We start from the raw sequence: 21,739 nt of genomic DNA on the forward strand, positions 1-21,739 counted from the left end.
TCACACTATGTTATAGAAGAATCCTTTGAAATTCTAGTACAGTGGTTCTCAACCTTCCTAATGCCGTGACCCCCAACCATGTGGTCGTAAGTTGAGGACTACCTGTATTTTCCTGCGGGTGGGGCAGGAGGAGGCACGCCCGCTTCGCCTCCTCTCCTGTGGCTGGGCAGGCCGAGGGTGCACCAGGCCGTCGCCCAGCAGCTGCCTCGGCCCAGGAGTGCCACGCATGCGTGGTGCTGCCCCCTGCGCCGGCCGAGGCGTAGCTGGCAAGCGGCAGTGATGGTGCAGGGCCACCAGCTGGCCCAGCCCAAGGGAGGTAAGCCACCTGCCGGGCCCCACGCGTGCCAGCAACCCTCCCTGCGCCCGCCGGCCTCCCACCTCCCACCCCTGGCCCTCTTTTACTTACATTTAGTAGTTGCTCAGCAGGGAGGGGTGGAAACGTCCAGAAAGCTCGCCTTAGCTGCAGACAACTTGCAGCTCCGTTTGCAGACTGGGACTTTTGGCAGGCTCAGCAGGGCAGAGACAGCCTGGACAATTCCTATTGGCTTTTGAAAGCCAATAGAATTAGACTCTATTCAAGATAGAATCTCTTGAATAGAGTCTATTCTATTGACTTTCAAAAGCCGATAGAATAAGAGGAAATAGCACAGCTAAGGAAAAGGGGGGGGGGGAAATGGCGGACTGTGTTGTTTGGCAACCCCCGTGAAATGGTCGTTCGACCCCAAATGGGGTCGTGACCCACAGGTTGAGAACCGCTGTTCTAATACCTCTTTACAACATTCTGAATACCAGTTTTGGACAATTTGCATACCTCTACAGTAGTACTAGAATAGGCACTGAATTGCTCATTTAGAAAATAGCCCAATTATTTTGATTATGTTCATTTTTATTTTACCAAATTCTGCGCTTTCTATTTTTCTTCTGAAGCTCTTACCTTCACTTTTTGACTGATATTTCCAAAAACGTAGATCTATTTTTTTTAGAAGGATTGAAGGCTGATTCTCTTTATTTTTATAACATATTCCAGGCTGTCATGAGAATATGGCTGAGCAGTCTCCATGCCTGACTGTGTTATTGTTTTGTCCTAGATTACTGAATTATTATTAGATTATGAAAACAACTTAGTATAAGCCTGTTATATTGTACTTAAACATAAAAACAGTAAAATAGGTATGTTTTACTTTTTTAAAAAAAATCTGAAATCAAAATAATATTGACAAATTTAAGAGAAATTACAATGTATTTGAAATATGGTTATTTCTGTTATTAAAATGTTAATATCAAATTGTATTGATTATTAATAGACTAGAATCAGACAGATTTAATAGTTAAATATAGATGGATGAGAATGGATTTAGTAAGATATCAGTTAATCTACATCTATATGGAGGGGAGTAAGTAGTTGGTTACCCCAAAGTTCTGTTTTAGGCCCAGTACTCTACAATATCTTCATAAACTATCTAGATGAGAGAATAGAAGGGGAACTCATCGAATTTGCAGATGACACTAAGCTGGCAGAGATAGGTTCGAAATCCAGATGGATCTCTGGTGTAAGGAAAAGTTTTTAGCATTGGAAAAACCAAAAAGATCATTGTCATTTTCAGAAAAGGCAGGCACAGTCACACTCCTCTGTGCATTAATGATTCACCTGTGGAGATGGTTACCAGCATCAAATTCCTGGGTGTGCAGTTAACAAATAGGCTGGCTTGGTCGCTCAACAGTGAGCGTACAGCAACACCTACATTTTCTGCATTGCATGAGAAAAGCACATCTTCCTTCCCCTGTCCTTACCACTTTTTACAGAGGGATGATTGAGAGCATCCTGTCATCCTGTCATACAGCATCACAGTCTGGTTTGGAAGCATAACTGCTTCACACAGGAAGGTGGTACAGAGAATGGTGAGGAAGGCAGAAAAGATCATTGGCAGTTCCCTCCCTTCCATCCAGGACATAGCACAGAAGTGTTGCTTGAGCAGGGTCTGCAAAATTGTCTGGGACACTACACATGCGCTTCATGATCTGTTTTCTTTGTTATCTTCTGGGAGGAGTCTCCATGGTATCTGAAGCAGAACATCCAGATTCAGTCACAGTTTTGTTCCATACAATATTAACCTTGTGAACTCTAAAGCACCCTCCTTCCGTTATGTATTCAAGATGGACAGTGATTAATATTTATATATTACTTATATGTAGGTCTATACATATGCTTATATAGTATGCTTAAATGTGTGTGGTGTATATGTACACTTTGAGAGCAAGCAACTAAATTTCATTTTTAATGTGTGCCATTGTGCCCACAATACAAAATGACAATAAAACTATCTGTCTGTCTGTCTATCTATCTATCTATCTATCTATCTATCTATCTATCTATCTATCTATCTATCTATATCTCGACAGACTTGAACCCTGGGCCCTATCTAACAAAATGAAATTCAGAAGAGAAAAAAGTAATGTTCTACACTTAGGCAAGAAAAAACAAATATACAGGTACAGATTAGGTAAAACTTGGCTCAATAGCAGTAACTGCGAGAGGGATCTTGGAGTCATATAAATATGAGCCAGTAGTGTGTGGCAGCAGGCGAAAAAGCCAATGAAATCCTAAACTGCATTAACAGGGATAGAATCAAGATCATGTGAAGTATTAATACTGCTTTATAAACCTTTGGTAAAACCATACTTGGAATATTGCATCCAGTTTTGGTCACCATAATATAAAAAAGATGAGACTCTAGAAAGAGTGCAAAGAAGAGCAACAAAGATGATTAGGGATGTGGAGGCTAAAACATATAAAGAATGGTTTCAGGAATTGAGTATGTGTAGTTTAGTGAAAAGAAGGACTAGGGATGACATGATAGCAGTGTTCCAATATTTGAAGGGCTGCCACAAAGAGGGAGTCAACCTATTTTCCAAAGTACCAGAAGGCAAGACAAGAAACATTGGATGAAAAGTAAACAAGGAGGGAAGCAAGCTAGAACTAAGGAGAAATTTCCTAACAGTGAGAACAATTAACCAGCGGAAGAGCTTGCCTTCAGAAGTTGTGGGTGCTCCGTCACTGGAGGGTTTTAAGAAGAGATTGGACAGCCATTTATCTGAAATGGTATAGGGTCTATTGCTTGAGTAGGGGGTTGGATTAGAAGACCTCCAAGATCCCTTCCAACTCTGTTATTTTGTTATTAACCATTGAAGTTCAATTGGGAAAAATATTTTAAAAATATCTATTGTATTTGATTGTAAATACTCAAAATATTTGGGATAAGAAAGATTATTGTTCGAGATATCAAGCAAAGCAGATCTTCTTTCTCTTCTTCATTCATATGAACATACTAAATTAATCTGGAATTATAGATTAATAATCAACAATGGTTAGTTTTTATAATTTTAGCTGGAAGAATTTAACCACCTGACGCCAATTTTAGAAGATGTTTGCCAATCTCTCTGTGTGTGTTGCCCGAGCAAACTTATTTTCTTTACCCAAATTTTCTAAAATAATCCAACTGAGAGTAATATTTTGGAGGCCTACTCTGGATGATGTATCTCAAATGAATTTTATAAGTTTCTATGAACAGTTTCAATAGTATCCTCATGTGAAATGCTAACATGAGGCTGATTTCCTGTAATGGAAGTCTGGCATGCTGTTAGTTTGACACAGTATTTCTGACTCTAAGTCTCTAGCCAGGCAGATTGTCCACTTCATTTCTTAATTTTTCAAGATTATTCTGGTGGATCTGCATATATATTATACTATAATAGATAATAGGACTATTCGGGACTGAGATTGGTTTCCAGAATAGATTTTTCAGAGTGTATAGTGGTGGAAATAATGTAGCACTTGTCTGAAAATCACATCTGGCAGTGAAAATCTGGGAAAAGGTGTGGTTGTATTAAAGAACTACTGAATGTGCCATATTCATATTTTCACCTACTCTAAAAGACCTTTTCTTAATTATTTTTACAGTATTGTATAGCTTTAGTAAATAATAATACAAATGCACTGAAAAATATCAAGTCCTAATAGTACTGAATGATAGCAAATACTTAAAATGAAATTTATAAATACAATTATATAGAGGAAAATAATACAAATGAACACCTTTTTTCTTGTACATTTACCTATTATTTAAAAAAAAATCCATTTTACTTTAAGAACGATTTGTATTGGAAATTATATGTGCATTAGCTGGACCTGAATCCCCATGATATCAGTTTGCTTCAATGCAGAAAATATGCATTTTTGAAAATAATTTACTAAAAGAACTTCCTTGTTCCTATGATAATGTTCAAGTAACTCTGTCAGGATAATTCCAAAGTCAAGAAAATAATCCAAGTTTCATACCCACATAAGTAGATTCATTAAATAGAAAACATCTAAAAAATCAGCAAGAACAAAAATCCAATCAAATCTCAAGAAAAAGTCTCAATAGCCAGCAATACTGAGAGATGAATCCACAAAGACATTCATTGCTTGGCGCAGTTTAAAGATTTTAGCAAGCCCAGATTGCTCCTTAATTACCAGGGACTTGCTGTGACAAGGATCCTGGATTTTTTAGCTACTAACCTCTGAGCCAGAACAAGATGTTTAGGCATTGATCCTTGGCCACGCCTCCTTCACCTCCTGCCACCCGCCTAAATCCATTTACAGTCAGCTTTCCTCATCCGCTGGCCATCCCCTGTCCATTCTCCACAGCCAATGGGCCTCTGGCTCTCCACCTTTGGACCGGCCCATTCACTCAGACACTGTTTGACCTGGGCCTGGGACAAATAACCCCCAGCCAATCGGGTGGAAGGTAGAAGCCATGGTGCTGCAGGAGCAATGTGCGATTGGCAATGGGCAATCACAGGGACTGTGGGAGGCCATTGTGTGATGCCTGCCACACTCCCCCACCCCTCCACAACTCTAGAAGTCATGCCAGTCTTGCCATTCATCTGTGCTTCTTCCCACACTTCCCACAATCGCAGAAGCCAGGCAGGCCTTGCCAATCGCCTGTGTACCCCCCCCCATCCCCCCACAGTGCCAGAAGCCCCATCCACAATGCCAGAAGCTGTTCCTCCTTCTCTCTTTTGTTTGAGTTGCGAGCCAAGCTGTCTTTGTCAAGCCACCTTCCTGGTCTTCCCCAACACACTTTCACCTGTCTGTTGCCCCAGTGGCACTGGCAGCTGCTACTCCTGCACTTTCCCTTCCTCCAGTCCTGGTGACAGATCTGCAAGGCCCCAGAGGCCCCAGACCAGCTGTAGTACTTTATAAAAATCTTGCATTGCATGCTGCACCATGGCTTCTGCCTGCTACCCAATTGGCTGGAAGCTATTTGTCCCATGCCTAAATGTCCTAAACCTCTCTGAGCACTTTGCCAAGTCCACTTACTTCATTCTGATCTTCCTAGTTTGAGGAAAGTTCTTGAAAGATGAGGCCATAGTATTCAAGCTTTTGTGAGGGGTGGGGGAGAAGGTTTCAGAAAACTTTGGTAGATGTACTTCAATTTATATTGCAAGATGTCAAGATGTCAGTTTTTGTTAAGTGGCATTATGCTGAGATACATAAAAACACATCAAATGGATGCAATGGGAGAGCGGATTAATGACATTTGGTTAATTATTGGTGTATGCTGATGTATTCGCATATGTAAATCAGCAACATTCAAATCTGACTTTTATTTGTTTACTAATTTATTTATTGTTTCAAATCTGATCTCTGATTTATTTATCAATGTTTTCTCTCCAGTCTTTCTCCATTAAAATGTACTTGAAATATTTTACAATAAACCATACATTAATATGGATTATAAAATGCAACATTATTAATAGAAGCAAGCATTAAAATCAAATGAGCTAATACATTTTGTGGTATATAGCATATCCTAGAGGCTTATAAAATATAAAAATTGCACATTTTATTTGTCAAATTATTATATATGCACAAGTTCACAGATATGGGCATATTGACACATCACTTCATTAATATTATGAAAAGGTGTTGCTTAAAATATGGTAAAAACAAAAGAGCAACCAAGTAGCCTAAGGGCAAAAACATGAAGCATTATCTACAACAGACAGTGTAAGGACTGTAACAGCCACTACATAGGACAAACAGGCAGAAGATTACCAGAGGGCATCCATAAACAATAACTAACAGTTGGAAGACACAATGAAAATGTCTTAACTTCACAGCACATGGATAGACAACTATAGTTTCAACTGGGATAGTGTGAGCATCCTAGATTAAGACCAATCTGAAAACTCTAGGGCAGTGATGGCGAACCTTTTAGAGACCGAGTGCCTAAACTGCAACCCAAATCCCACTTATGTATCGCTGGGTGTCGGGTGGGCGTGGCCTGCTCGGTGGCTGTGGCCAGCTGGGTGTGGCTATAGTTGTCATGGCAGATGGATGGGCGTGGCCAGCTCAATGTTGCTCCTGGGGAAGGACATCTGTGGGGGCCAGGCAGGGTTGGGGCAGATCCAGGGCATCTCTGGCAGGTGGGCAGTGGGCAGGAAGCTCGTCCTGCAGGGTGAGGCAAGGCGAGGCAGGGCAGGGGTGCCATTGTTGCAGGACAAGGTGAGGCAGGGGCTGGAGCAGCTGCTGCCTGACACCATCAGCCCCTGCACACAGAGGCCAGCTGGGATGCATCTGGCCATGTACGACTTCAGCGAGTTAGCAGGCAGCTGGTTGAAGAGGATGGTTGCCATCTCCAGGGCATGGTGCATGTGCCCACAGAGAGCGATCTGAATGCCACCTTTGGCATGCGTGCCATAGGTTTGCCACCACTGCTCTAGGGAATTCCTGGAAGCTTGGCTTTCAGATAGATCAGCCATCAATAGACATACAGAGATAAACCACATTTCCTCCCAATTCAAAAGAGACAGTATAAAAAGCTGACAAGGAAACAGAAAGGTCAGAACACATCCTCTCCAACATCCAAATAAGCAGGGATTAGCACCAGACAATCAACCAGACAGAAACAATAACCTAATCAAGAAATTACCAAGGAGAAAACCACATCCCTCCCAATACTGGCAGGCTAAGTTATTGTGTATAAATAGTGAGCAACCCCCGCTCTCAGTGATGATGTTACCCACTTATTGAAATGTTTTCCAGCAAACAACCAAGCTCAGAGAGCCCCAAGGACTCTACAGTTCAATTCTGAGTTACATAAATTCTCTTCTGTTGGAACTTTAAAAGAATGAAACATGGGGTTTTAAGTGAAAATTATGCTTCTTTTATATTCCAAATACATTTAGTTACATCTAGCCTTTACAGATGCTCTATTTATCCTGTTGAAGTGGTTGAGTCAGACAGATTCACAGACTTTTCAAAAATTACTATGGAAAATATCGATCTCTTTCTCATTTATGGCTGTGCAAAAATAAATGAGCTTTCACAGAGAACAGTGTCATAAAAATACAGAGCACTAAAAAGAATAGTAAGTTTAAACCAACCAACTAAGGTGTGCTCCTTCAATGAATGCCACACTCAGAAAGTACCACGGTTGGTCTTTTTATGAATAGGGATTTATTCTATCTGGCTTAGAAAACTAGCACACTGCAATCATTTTTGACAATATATACTTTTCCTAGAATTTTTGGACAGAAGATCTTAGGTTCTACCTAGGAAAATGAGTTCCCAGGTGTGTTGCTCTTGTTTTTATACTTAGCTTGAAATCCAATGGAGCAAAAGAAGAGTGAGTACACAAAAAGAAATGATGAATTAGGTTTTCAGCATGAAAGTAAGTCACATAACTGTGAGATATAAAGAAAAGAAATCTCAATATAGATGTAAAGAAGTTCATTTCTGCAGAATATCATTTGGAGTGCGTGTTGAATACCTACTGTGGAATGCAGCTGAAAGAAGACTAAAATCATTTTAAGGTGTTTTTTTCTCACAAAGCATTTTAAAATAGCAAAGTGTGTGTGTGTATCTCTTCTGATTGGATTCAAGCACACAGGTGTAGAAATTTGAACATGCTCAGCATTCAAAGATAAGTGTGTCTTTCGGCTGAAAAAATTGTTGTCCCTTGCTGTGGAACATTTAGGAATTTATGAGAAAAAGCACTGGGAGTAAAACTTGGCATATGGCATGGCTTTATGGAAATGGAAAATGTGTGATTTTTCCTTTGTGAGTGTACTGCAATCAGTTATAGCTCTTGGACGGTATTGAGGGATCCTGGGGATCTCTCTGCTGTATTTAATGGTATTCATAGCCAACAGTTAATTATTTTGCCCAAACAAATTGCAGAAACATCCGTCCCTCCCAAAACTGAAGGAGCTTCAAAATGATGTTAAAAATTGGCATGAGAATCTTGTAAAGGCTTCTGATAAGGAGATATTTATTCAAAACTTACATTTCCTGTGTTGAATGACTTTAATAATTAATAATAATAATAATAATAATCCCCCAGTGAGGCACTACCTTGACGTGGTTGTGGGGCTTGTGTACTCTGAGGAAGATGAGAGCTATGCCAGAGGTTCAACCATACTGGACAGGTCTCATCAGAGGAGTCAGACAAAGAGTGTCTCTCCCATAAAAAATATGGTGAGACGTAAATTTCAGAATGCCATACCGGCTCGGACGTCGCCCGGGTTAACAAGGTCCGCACTAGATATTGGAGTTCCTGGATATCTGGTGAAAAATGGGTTACAGGACTCAGGACTGTTGGCTGAGCAACCAGGGCCAGCAGCTGCAGAACTACTGGAAGAAAAGGTGTTTACCCGTCGCAGATACACAGTGATGGAAAACAAAGAAATAATGATCTGTTACTACAGATCAAGTCCAACAAGAAGAGGATATCTAAAACGAATGCACCAGTTCTGGAAAGAACAACATCCAGAATCAGAAATAACAGAACAGAGACTAGCAGATCAACGCCGATTTATAACACGAAATAAAATATTCACAGAAACAGAATTGGACGAACTGCAAAGGTTTACCCAGGGCAAAGAAATCAAAGCCTTACCAGAAGTAATTCAGAATGTAGAGGCAAACCAGGGGGAGTTGGCAGTGAAGGAATCCAGCAGAGATATACAACTGTTCTCATTTGGAAACCAGGCACCTCTACCTCAGGAAGAACAAAACCCTCTAACTAAAGAAATAAAAGAATTGAAACAAAGAATAACTGAGCATCTAGAACAGCACAAAAACAACAGAATAAGGCTACCTGCATTGAAGCTTGTTCCAAAGAAACAGCTAGCACAAGCATTAAAAGATGCAAATATTGCAATATCAAGTATAAGCACCAATTCATTGCAAGAAACAAACCAACTAATGTACAGCACAGCTGCAGTTATAACAGAATACCTGGAGATGCAAAATCAACAAAGAAGAAAAACAAACAAACAGTGCACCAGAAAAATGGAAGGTTAGACTAGAAAATAAGATCAGCAAGTTAAGATCACATGCAAGCAAGCTAGAACAGATGAAAGAAAAGAAGCTGAAGAACAAGAAGACCAAAGAATACCTAATCAAGAAATACCACTTAGAAACAAGGAAGATCAAGGAAGCACTGGAAATAATAAAGCAACAAATAACAGCTATAGCCAGGAAAATCAGTAGATATGAAGCTCGAATTGCAAACTATAGGCAGAACCTCCAATTTCAATCCAATCAGAAACGTTTCTACCAATCCATCAATGGAGAAACTGCAAGGAATCAGTCAGTACCTGACAAGGAAGAAACAGTGCAGTTCTGGAAGCAGATATGGGATAACCCAAAGAAATACAACAAGGATGCGGCTTGGTTAAAAGAGGTGGATGCAAATAAAACAGAAGTTGAAATGAAAGAACTAGTAATAACAACAAAAATGGTAGAAAAAAGAGCAAAGGAAAATCAAAAATTGGTCAGCACCAGGTGAAGATGAACTGCATGGGTTTTGGTTGAAACATCTAACTGTTATACACCCACTCATTGCCAAGCAGTTCAACAATATACTACAAGGAGGAGAAATTGAAAAGTGGCTAACAACTGGGAAAACCTACCTAATAATGAAAAATCCAGCAAAAGGGGCAACACCAGGTAACTACAGGCCAATTACCTGCTTACCAACAACTTTCAAATTACTAACTGGTGTGGTAGCTGATGCAGTACAACAGCATCTAGTTGAAAACAATCTCTTTCCACCTGAGCAGAAAGGAAACCGCCCCAATAGCAGAGGAACAAAAGATCAACTCCTAATAGACAAAATGATCTTGGAAAACTGCAAGAGAAGGAAGACCAACCTGAATGTGGCATGGATTGACTACAAAAAGGCATTTGACTCTCTGCCACATGATTGGATAATCAAGTGCCTAGAAATAACAGGAGTCAGTAGAAACATCAGAAAATTTGTGCAAAGATCGATGGCACAATGGAAGACACAGTTGCAGATCAATGGTGAGAGGCTGGGAGAGGTTAATATCAAGAGAGGGATATTTCAAGGAGATTCATTATCACCATTACTATTTGTTATTGCACTGTTTCCTCTGTCAACAATACTGAATAACTCAGGACATGGCTATCAAACATCAAAAACATCTGCCAGACTATCCCACCTCCTTTACATGGATGATCTGAAGCTGTATGGAAAAACATCATCTGAAATAGAATCGCTGCTCAACACTGTCCGTATATATAGCCAAGATATTGTAATGGAGTTTGGCTTGGACAAATGTGCCACACTTACTATCAAACAAGGAAAAATAATGAAAACTGAAGGAATCAAGATGCCCCACGAAAATAACATTAAGAGTCTGGATGAGGAAGAGTACTACAAATACTTGGGTATCCTTCAAGCTGACAACATCAAGCACACTGAAGTCAAGAAAAAGATTAGAGGTGAATACATCAAGAGAGTGAAGAAGATCTTAAAATCCAAACTCAATGGAGGAAATACCATAAAGGCAATCAACACCTGGGCAATCCCAGTCATTAGGTACACAGCTGGAATAGTGGACTGGACTCAAGCAGAACTAAAAGCAATGGATAGGCAGACCAGAAAAATAATGACAATGAATCATGCCCTTCATCCACGCAGTGACATTGATAGACTTTATCTACCAAGGCAAATAGGTGGGCGTGGAATGCTACAAGTACATCAGATGGTTGAAGAAGAAAAAATGGCTTTGGAAGAATATCTGAAGAACAATGATGAAGATGCACTGAAATTAGTATATCAGGAAGGCTTACTAACTACTGGAGAGACCAAACTGGCCTACAAGAAAGACCAAATGAAGAACAGAATAGAGGCATGGGAAGACAAAGCACTACATGGCCAATACATGAAAAAAATAGCTGGGAAAGCAGATAATAATAAAACCTGGCAATGGCTAAGAGCAGGAAAATTGAAGAAAGAGACCGAGGGACTAATTCTGGCTGCACAAGACCAAGCCTTAAGGACAAATGCATACAAAGTCAAAATTGAGAAGACAGCAACAGACAGTAAGTGCCGCCTATGCAAAGAAGCTGAAGAAACAGTGGACCACTTGGTAAGCTGTTGCAAGAAGATTGCACAGACTGATTACAAGCAGCGGCATGACAAAGTAGCAACAATGGTGCATTGGAAGATCTGCAAAAAATATCATTTGCCTGTAAGCAAAAACTGGTGGGATCATAAAATAGAGAAAGTCATAGAAAATGATAAAATTAAACTGCTCTGGGACTTCAGAATTCAAACAGACAAGCACCTGCAACATAACACCCCAGACTTAACAATTGTCGATAAGAAAGACAAAAAAGTCTGGATAGTGGACGTGGCAGTGCCTGGAGACAGCAGAATAGACGAGAAAGAACTGGAGAAGATAACAAAATACAAAGACCTACAAATAGAAATAGAAAGACTGTGGCAAAAGCAAGCAAGGGTAGTACCAATAGTCATAGGCTCCTTGGGTGCAATCCCAAAACAACTGGAGCACCACTTGAACACCATTGGCATTGACAAATTCGCTATTAGTCAATTGCAAAAGGCAGCCTTATTAGGAACTGCTTCCATCCTGCGACGATATCTGTAATACCATCAAACATCCACATCTGCCTATCCCAGGCCTGGGTAAGGACTCGATAGGTAGACAAAATGCCAAATCCAGTCTGAACATCTGGCTGACTGTGCGATGATCGATAATAATAATAAAGTTGGAAGGGACCTTGGAGGTCATCTAGTCCAACCCCCTGCTCAGGCAAGAAACCCTACACCATTTTGGACAAATGGCTGTCCAGTCTCTTCTTAAAAACGTCCAGTGTTGGAGCATTTACTGCTTCTGGAGGCAGGTTGTTCCACTGATTAATTGTTCTCACTGTCAGGAAGTCTCTCTGTAGTTCTAGGTTGCTTCTCTCCCTGACTAGTTTCCACCCATTGCTTCCTGTCCTGCCTTCAGGCGCTTCAGAAAATAGCTTGATTCCCTCTTCTATATGGCAGCCCCTGAGATATTGGAATACTGCTATCATGTCCCCCCTTGTCCTTCTCTTCGGTAAATTAGACAATTCTAGCAACCGTTCCTTATATGTTTTAGCCTCCAGTCCCCTAATCATCTTTGTTGCTCTTCTCTGTACTCTTTCTAGAGTCTCAACATCTTTTTTACATCGTGGTGACCAAAACTGGATGCAGTATTCCAAGTATGACCTTACCAAGGCATTGTAGAGTGGCATTAATACTTCACGTAATCTTGATTCTATCCTTCTGTTAATGCAGCCTAGCACTGTGTTGGCAGCTGCAACACACTGCTGCCTCATATTTAGGTGATTGTCTACTAGGACTCCGAGGTCCCTCTCACAGTTACTACTATTGAGCATGGTGCCACCTATGCTGTACTTGTGCATTTGGTTTTTCTTGCCTAAATGTAGAACCTTGCTTTTTTCACCATTGAATTTCATTTTGTTAGTTAGTGCCCAGTGTTCAAGTCTGTCCAGATCCTTTTGTATCTTAAGCCTGTCTTCTGGAGTGTTGGTTATTCCTGCTAGCTTGGTGTCATCTGCAAATTTGATGAGTTCCCCATCTATCCCTTCTTCCAAATTGTTGATGAAGATGTTGAAGAGCACTGGGCCCAGAACAGAGCCCTGGGGCACCCCACTACACACTTCCCTCCATATAGATGCAGTTCCATTGAGAACCACACGCTGAGTACGGCCGGTCAGCCAGCTACCGATCCATCTGGTGGTGATTCTGTCTACCCCACATTTTTCTATCTTATCAAGTAGTAGGTTGTGATCTACTTTATCAAATGCCTTACTGAAGTCCAAGTAAATTATGTCTACAGCATTCCTCTGATCCACTAATTTTGTCACTTGGTCAAAGAATGCAATAAGATTTGTCTGGCATGATCTATTTTTGACAAACCCATGTTGGCTTTTTGTAATGGCTTTGTTTGCCTCTAGGTGTTCTTTGATTCATTGTTTGATTATCTTTTCCAGGATCTTCCCAGGTATTGAGAACTTTAAGTTCTCTAGAAATTAATTTAGGTAGCAGCTTAATTTGAACTCATTCATTCTTAGCTGCCATTTTATAGCCTTGCCTTGGTATCTTCCTTCAACACCCAAGTTGTATCATTGATTCCAGCTTAATTCATGAGAATTATTGTACTTTTTATTATTATTTCCCCCTTAAAAGATGTTAGCTTGATTTTCAGTTGAATTGTACAGTTTATATATTATATTAAAGATGGAAAAAAATCAGAAATGATTTATCATGGCGTGATTTTTTTTTTTTACATCTCAAAAACCTGGCATTTTAACAGGTGTGTGTAGACTTTTTATATCCATTATATATCCATTCCTAAATGCATGTGACATCTTCTGCTACATGACATATTCCCATAATTAAAATGAAGCAAAGAAAACAAATAAATAGAACACAGGTGTGGTATGGGCAAAATTGCTAACAAAGGTATTTATTTATTTGCATAGTTTAATACTGTAATTTAAAATGTGTTCTAAGTATTACACAACAGCACAGGCCACCTGATTTTATGTGGTCTTTCTGAAAATATCAGCAAATGTGTACATAAGAAAACAACACAAGTGTTTTACAGAGGAAGAATTATTTGAGTAATTTTAATATTGTAAACTGACCAAATTCTATTAACCTCTATAGCAGCATGAAGGCATATGTAATTTCTGTATGATGTCTTTATATTATGCATTTTCCTTTTGCACTTGATGCTTGATTCCAAATTTCAATTCCAAGTTTTGCCTGTATATTGTTTAAAGCCCCAAAATACAACATGTTTCAAAATACAGTGGTACCTGAGTACTCATCTTTAGTTGGTTCTGGGAGGGGTGATGAGTACCAAAAATGATGAGTACCAAACAAATTTTTCGCATAAGGAATAATGTAGTAAGTCACAAGGCAGCCAACACTGACAAGTTCTAGCTTTTGCATTGAGTACCAAACAAACGATGAGTACCGGGACAAAATTTTCATGTCAAAATGCATTGAATACCAAATTTGATGAGTTTCAAAGCAGTTGGGTATCAAGGTAGCACTATAATTGCTGAGAACTTTGAAGTCCATAATAGCTGTATTATTCTAATCATTTTTTTCTTTCTTTCTTCTAGGTATATCAATAAGTAATGTGCTGTAAAAGAAAATATTTAAAGGTAATAGTGGAATTTCCTTATCCACATGTTCTAGTTCCCTCCTTTATGTGCAAAAAAGTTTGTTAATATTTAGATGTTATTAAATACTGTGATATTTCAGAAGATCTATCAATGAAGTTCCAAGCTTGGTGATCCATAATGTACTTCTAGGACTTCATATTTCAATGAGAGACAAATAAGAACTGACTCTTCTATGGCTTCCTGTTCCTGTCTTTAGAAGTTTAAGCTACTTATTTCACCCCTTGACAACCCTCCCAGCCCCCATGGAACCCCATCCAGTTTTGGAGTGTAGCTTTTTACATGATTCATAAAGCTGCTGCAACCTGTATGCAATGTTTGTACTGCTGAGCAAATCTAATATTGTCAACACAGAAGGTTACTACCTATACAGTATTGTTGCTCCAGTTACCATATATAGTATCAATCTATCCTAAGTGTTTTTAGTTCATTGAATAAATCCCAATAAAGTATACTCCCCAACTCTCAATGACTCTGAGTGCCTCACAACAATCAAAGAAATTATAATCAATAAAATAAGAGATAAAAGTAAAATATGGCAAGCACAATGAAGGCTGGGAAAAGAGCCCAGACTTTATATGTCTTCTGAATGATACTAACATTGAACAATAGTTATTTAGAATATTGATTTTATAAGGTAGAAACAGCATATTATAAAACTATGCCGGTTAATAATATATACAGAATTATTTGCCGAGATATCTAGTTTACATGAATATGATAACTATGAGGAAATCTGGTTGAAATTTGTCAGAATAGTTATATAATTTCTCAATGCTCTACAGCAGAAATTCCCAAACGTTTTTGATTCATATCGCCTCAGGCCCAGATTTTCCAAACTTTCTAGATTCATGTTTTGCCTCTGAAAACCTAACATCGCAAACATACGACATTGAAAATGGACATTGCAAAACCCAACTTCACAAATGGATGTTGCAAGCAAGTAAAGTATCCAGTGGCACTTTTATTAGTACATTGAAATGTCCTGGCCTACTACAATGCATAGTAGGGAAATCACAGCTCTATTCTGAGAAATCTTAATAAATCCTCTTTCCTTTACTGTAATGGGCTGTGAGAATAACTTTGGGAGACAAGAATAATAATAGCAATAGCACTTAGACTTTACAGAGTCAGCCTATTGCCCCCAACAAACTGGGTCCTGATTTTACTGAACTCAAAAGGATGGAAGGCTGAGTCAGTCTTGAGCTGGTCAAGATTGAACTGCAGATAGTTGGCAGAATTAGCCTGCAACATTGCATTCTAACCACTGCAGCCAGTTCTGCTGCAGCCTAGGCAATGAACTAATAAACAAAATGTGAACCCAAACCAGAAATGTAATTTCTTAAGGTGTCTTAGATTCAATGCTGTCTAGTTCTATGGAATGTAAAGGCAGGGGAAGGGAAAGGCACTTTCAAACTTGGCAAAATTTTGTAATAATAAAGTTACAATAAAAGTAGAATTAGTGCTCATGAATTTGGTTTCTTGGTCTGGACTTACCTAAAGGGTTCTCATTTATTACCAACACCATCATATTTTATTTCACTATGGTTCACAGATATTTTCTTTTCTAAATATTTTTTATAATTTGAATTCGCCAGGTTTCCAAAAGCATTCCATATTTATGTCCAGCTAATGTGTTGCTCATTTTGTGACAGCTGCATAGATTTTATTTATCTTCTGGTGCAAGAATAATTCTATTTAATAAACTGAATGTCAAGATCACAAAGTGTTGAAATAACACCATGCAAATAGGGTGCTGTTTTTGATAAAAGTCATGTTATTAAAATATTATTCCAGGTTTTTTTTCTAAAAAAATAATAGGCAAAGAAGATTTAGCACTGAAAATCAAGATACTACTGGCATAATACAGATTATTAATTTGGAAGTCAGATGGATTGTAATGGACTGTAAAAAATAGTACAAGGACTTCAAAGTTTGAACATTCCCATTCAAGGAATGGATTTCAGTCATACTATTCCTGTATCTCTCTTAGTTTTATAAAAGGTTTATTGTGTATCAGCTGCACATCAGCTGTTTATCATAGGTTGTAAATGTATGAATAATATTTCATAAATAGATTTTAGCTAGCTTAGAGATGCTTAACAATTTAAGAGTGTAAGAATTGCTTTCTAACAAAAGGGCACCTAGTTTTTTCAGTTAGCATTGTACATCACAATGTTAGAAATAAGATACAGTGCTCAGATTTTAGTCATTTATATTTTTAGGTTCTAGAATGCAGGGATGTTAAATTTTGAATACTGTAAGTAATATTGTAAATGTAGGAAAGGCGTACACTGTGATATCAGATAGACTTTTTTAGTTTAGTTTGCTACAATTCTATCCCTAGAGTTAATGATAGCTGAACAAACTATTTTGCATTACTATACAGAAAATGCTAAAGTTCTGATAATTCAAATTCTGGGAATAGGCTCCCACTGAACTCTGAGGTCTTAGTTATATCTAAATGTATATGAGATTGTGGTATAACAACAAAATCATTAAAATGTTTGGTGAACATTAAAAGGTTGAGAAATTCATTTTAAAAATGTAACCATTAGTACCATTTCTTAAGTATTTCAGTTATAAAAACATGAGGCAATAAGAAAAGATGGTATGAGCAACATTTTAGAACTGTAGTAGGAGCTGGCTGCCCATCAAATTAAAGGTGGAGGGAGAGGTCTAAAGTTTTCTCCCCTCTGGAGGAAACAACCAACCTTAGACCAACCTCCTTGCAATGGCACAGTGATTAACTAGTAGTTCTGCTCTTACTATCCAATTCCATCAGTGGCTCTTGAGAAAATGAGGATACTCCAACAGCTTGCCACATAAGTGAGAAAGAAGATGGTGATCATGATGATGAGGATGATAACAGAATGAATTATGTAGCACCTCTCCTGGCTGAAGTAGCTATGGGGAGGTCCCACTGGGTGGATCTGAGGTAAAGCTTAACATAGAATAATAATGAAAAAGACGAATTTCAGATATAGAAGTTACTAGAGACACTTATCAGAAACAGTCAGAGAGACACAACAAAGAAAAGAGGGAGGGGGAATCCTGACAGTGTGTGTTCAATCTAGATAGTCCCTATTTCCTTATGATTCAGTATATTAGTTTGAAAGTATGCAAATACAAGTAAATAAATAGGCACCACTTTGGTGGGAAGGTAACAGTATCTGTGCTCCTTGGCATATAGTTATGCTGGCTACGTGACCAAGGAAGTGTCTTTGGACAATGCTGGCAACCTCGGCTAAGAAATGGAGATGAGCACCACCCCCTAGATTCAGATATGACTGGGCAGGGGAAATCTTTACTTTTTAGATCTAAATTGATTTTGAAGATCTCCAACTTCTAATTAAAAGCTTAAGAGCTATTCATTTCTGCTCTTTGTTTTCCTAGATGCTTCATGATCTCAATTAAGAGCTCCGTTTCTTACCTTTGTATTCAGAAAAAACTACCATGGATCTACCATAGATTCAGGCAGTTTCCCTTCATTGACCTGGAATCTTGCCATCCACCTTCTTGCTGTTGCCTTTCTCTATTTTTCCCAGAGAACTGCTTACTATAGGGCTTATACTGTATCTTCCCGGAACTCCTTCTCTTCCCTCCCAATTACATCTTCCAATTATCTTTCTTATTTCTCCCCTAATCTCTCTTTCACATCTTAAAGCAAGGCTTTTAAAATCAATGAAATTCCTTTTAATTTGTCTCAAGCAAAATTATTTCCTTTCTCCCTCCTTCCCTTCCTTTATGAGGCTAGAATTCCAAAATGACTACATTTTTGTACTATCTAGCCAAAATTTTTGAAATCCTTTCTCTCTGTCTCTGTCTCTCTCTGTCTCTCTGTCTCTCTCTCTCTCTCCAATTTCAAAAATTTCCACGAAATCAAAGACCTTTTCCTCATCTAATAAAATGCCACTGATGATTTAATGTTCTGTTTTCCCTGATGCACATCCACAATGACAGCTATTAATCTAACATCTAGGTAACCTTTTATAAATGCAGTTTGTGCAGACCAAATAATCTAAGGTCATACCATCTGTAATCTGTTTGCCAGGGACACTATTAATATGTTTGCATCAGTCTTTAACTAGGAAATTGGAAGACAGCTTGCACGATTGGCAGGATTTTTATAAGCTGTCAAAATCACACTTACATAAGCTTTATTGGAGGAGGTTGGGACATTAGATAGACATAATTATAAACTTCAATATATCATTTATACCACCCAAACCATCAATCCTAAGGGCATTTCCTTTTTGCAAAGAATTAGTATATCTTGTTTCTTGGGGTTTTTTTAGAAATAGTTTCTAAACAAATTGGTTTCAAAGTATTAGTTTCTTTTGTTTCTAAAGCTGCAACCAGATAGGATTCCATCTAATTTGTTCAACAGATAATGGGTGTTCGTTACGATTAAGGATTTATTTTGCAGTGAATACACAGTCTTTGCCCAGATGTTGTTACTATCTTTGATGCTCTTCGGTATGGCTTTTGGAGTATTAATAGAAATTTTGTGTTGTGATTCCCTTTTCTACCTGGGTTCATATGGCAGCTTTCTCCACACGGCCTTTTTTCTCCCGTATTTCTAGCCTAGAAATAGGAGGTAGGGGAATTTGCAGGAAGCCTTATGAATGTCACTTCAGACATCATTCATGTACCCCTTCATTGTGACTGAGGACAGACATTTTCTGTTAAAGTGAACCAAACCCCACGCTGTTGTAAAAAGACAAGTACCGTGAAATATATCTCCAGTGAACCAGACTTTCCAGAGCTATGTAATAACTGGTATTTATGCACATAGTAAAACTCTTGGCATTTTCCCCAATATTTGATTCTTTTAAATAATTCACAGATCACTTCTGAGTTCTTACTATAGTATTTCTTCTTTAACAGATTTGGAATTTGTGGCAGAAGGATAGCGAATGCTATTATAGTCCTTTTTTTCATCCGAAAATGCAGTGTATTTTAACATATTGTTTTTGTGCCATGCTCTTCTTTCTGTACAATTATCTTTATTTATCTTTCCATGTAATTAATTCATTTATATGTTCTTTTCTGAAACAGGGTTTTGAAATCTTAAGTTTCTAAGAACACGTACAGGTTGTCCTCAACTTACAAAAGTTTATTTAGTGAACGTTCAAAGTTACAACAGCACTGAAAAAAGTGACTTATGATCTTTTTTCACACTTACAGATGTTGCAACATCCCCATGATCCTGCGATCAAAATTCAGATGCTTGGCAACTGGTTCATATTTATGACTGTTGCTGTGTCTCAAGGTCATGTGATAACTTTTTGTGACCTTCTAACAAGCAATGTCAATTGGGAAGCCAGATTCACTTAACAACCAAGTTACTGACTTATCAATTCCAGTTAACAACTGAAGCAAGAAAAGTCATAAAATGGGGCAAGTCTCACTTCATAACAGAAATGTTGGGCTGAATTGTGTTTGTAAGTCGAGGACTACCTGTGGCTTCTGCAATCCAGAATTCTTTTATTTCCTCATGAGATCTGCCAGACATTTCTGCTTTGGGTATGAATTTTCATGTGCTTGAATTGTCTAAGGTTTTAGACTCATCCTCTTAGTCAATTATGAGAATCACCTGGAAGCCAAGGCTCAGAAAGAACACATTTGGAGACTCAAGATTTTGGGAAATAAGTCCCCCCCCCCTCAGGACATCTGATTCAGAAGAAGGGGGAGAGTTTTTTTTTTTTTCTCTGATGAAAATTCCTCCACAAATTTAGAAACAGACACTGGGTCAAATCTGGACTGGGTTTCATCCATTTTTGACCCTTATTCCGTATCTGCTATTTGCATTTTGAGGAAAATTCCTACACAAACATACATATATGCATACAATGGTCCAAGCCGTTGCCCAGCCAATATTGCCGTTCTCAGGCTCCTATTTCTGTTGTATAAGGTAAAATTAGATTGGATTCTGCTCTAACATCTACACCCTCCCTTATTTATTTTTCAGAGAAAACCACTTTGGCATTTCAGGAAAATTATGTACATCTATATTTTCTGCTTTTGGGATATTTCAAAACTTACATATCATGTCTTAATAGAGATACATGAAAAATAATGGGGAGAAGAGGATAGTAAACAATTATTTTCAAACATCCTAGAAAGTTTAATTTGTCTGGCATGTGAGAGCTTGGTTGAAGATGAAGAACACTGGTTGGTTGCTTTTGACTTTAGTTGGCTGAGAAAAACAAACCATGAGTCAGTTGTAGACTTTAGTTGTTGGGCATTTTGCCAGGAGGTAAGCTATTAAAGCTGGCTTTCCCATCAACACTTGTGCAAAAGATTTTTTTTAGAAATCAGCTTTAAAAGGACAGCTAAAATTAGATAAAGGGCTTTATTGCTTAAGCTTTAATTAATGAGTTCTTGAGTAATTTAAGGCTGTTTTGCCAATCATTCTCTTTCTCATATACATGCATGTACACACAGAGACTGCAGTAAAATATCTGTTTATATTTCAGCTATGAGAATAACATTTTAAAGGTCATGCAAAACCCAAATATATGCAGAGTAAGTGGAAAAAACTCAGCATTGTGATATTATTTATCATGTGTAAACATAGGACTGAGAATTGCCTTCTCTCATTCTTTATTCGTCACTTTTTGAAGTTTCCCAATTTGAACCATGTTCTGTGTCTCACTATAGTATGGAGAAGGACTCCATGCTCCATCAAATTATCTTATTTCATGATTTATTTATTTATTAAATGGTAAGTAGCATTCTGCAAATCAAAGTTCTTCTCCTCAAGCATTACTTCAAGGAACACTTTGAGGTTAATGGTTAATGCAGAAGGTATTGTAAGAAACAATCATAAAACAAAATCATAAGTCGCTGCAGCCCATCGCTTTGTTTGGAAATGTGCTTACGTTAGACCACAGGTCGGCAACCTGCGGCTCCGGAGCCGCATGCGGCTCTTTGAGCCTTCCCCTGCGGCTCCAAGCCTCCTCTGCCTTTGCAGAGAGAGAGAGAAACAGAGAGAGGCAATTGCGCTTCCCTGCTTCTCTCTCTCTCTCTCTCTCTCTTTGTGTTTGTGTGTGTGTGTGTGTGTGTAAAAAAAAGAGAGTGCACTCACAGTGTTCTCCGAGGAGCTGAAAAGCTTACTGGGCGGAGCTCCCCCCTTTGCTGCGTCTCTGCAGGAAGCAGGAAGGG

The 21,739-nt window shown here is 38.5% G+C and overlaps 1 protein-coding gene across 7 annotated transcripts in view; it reads left to right on the forward strand.

Annotated features, from left to right (window-relative positions):
- CDH18 (cadherin 18) overlaps positions 1 to 21,739 on the forward strand; it is a 605,479-nt gene that overhangs the window by 405,871 nt on the left and 177,869 nt on the right. For 6 of the 7 annotated variants that reach the window (XM_039346754.1, XM_039346753.1, XM_039346760.1 and 3 more), the window contains one exon: positions 14,510 to 14,551. The exons of the other annotated variant lie outside the window; for it this stretch is intronic. Coding sequence is in view for 1 of the 6 variants with exons in the window: in XM_039346760.1 (XP_039202694.1) it covers positions 14,525 to 14,551 (27 nt within the window). In the remaining 5 variants the exon portion in view is untranslated. The remainder of the gene's footprint in view (positions 1 to 14,509; positions 14,552 to 21,739) is intronic. 7 annotated transcript variants of the gene reach the window in all.

Source organism: Crotalus tigris, unplaced genomic scaffold (genome assembly GCF_016545835.1).
Source record: "Crotalus tigris isolate CLP2741 ecotype Arizona unplaced genomic scaffold, ASM1654583v1 scf7180000018018.2415403412:4055106, whole genome shotgun sequence".
Taxonomy (NCBI): domain Eukaryota; kingdom Metazoa; phylum Chordata; class Lepidosauria; order Squamata; family Viperidae; genus Crotalus; species Crotalus tigris.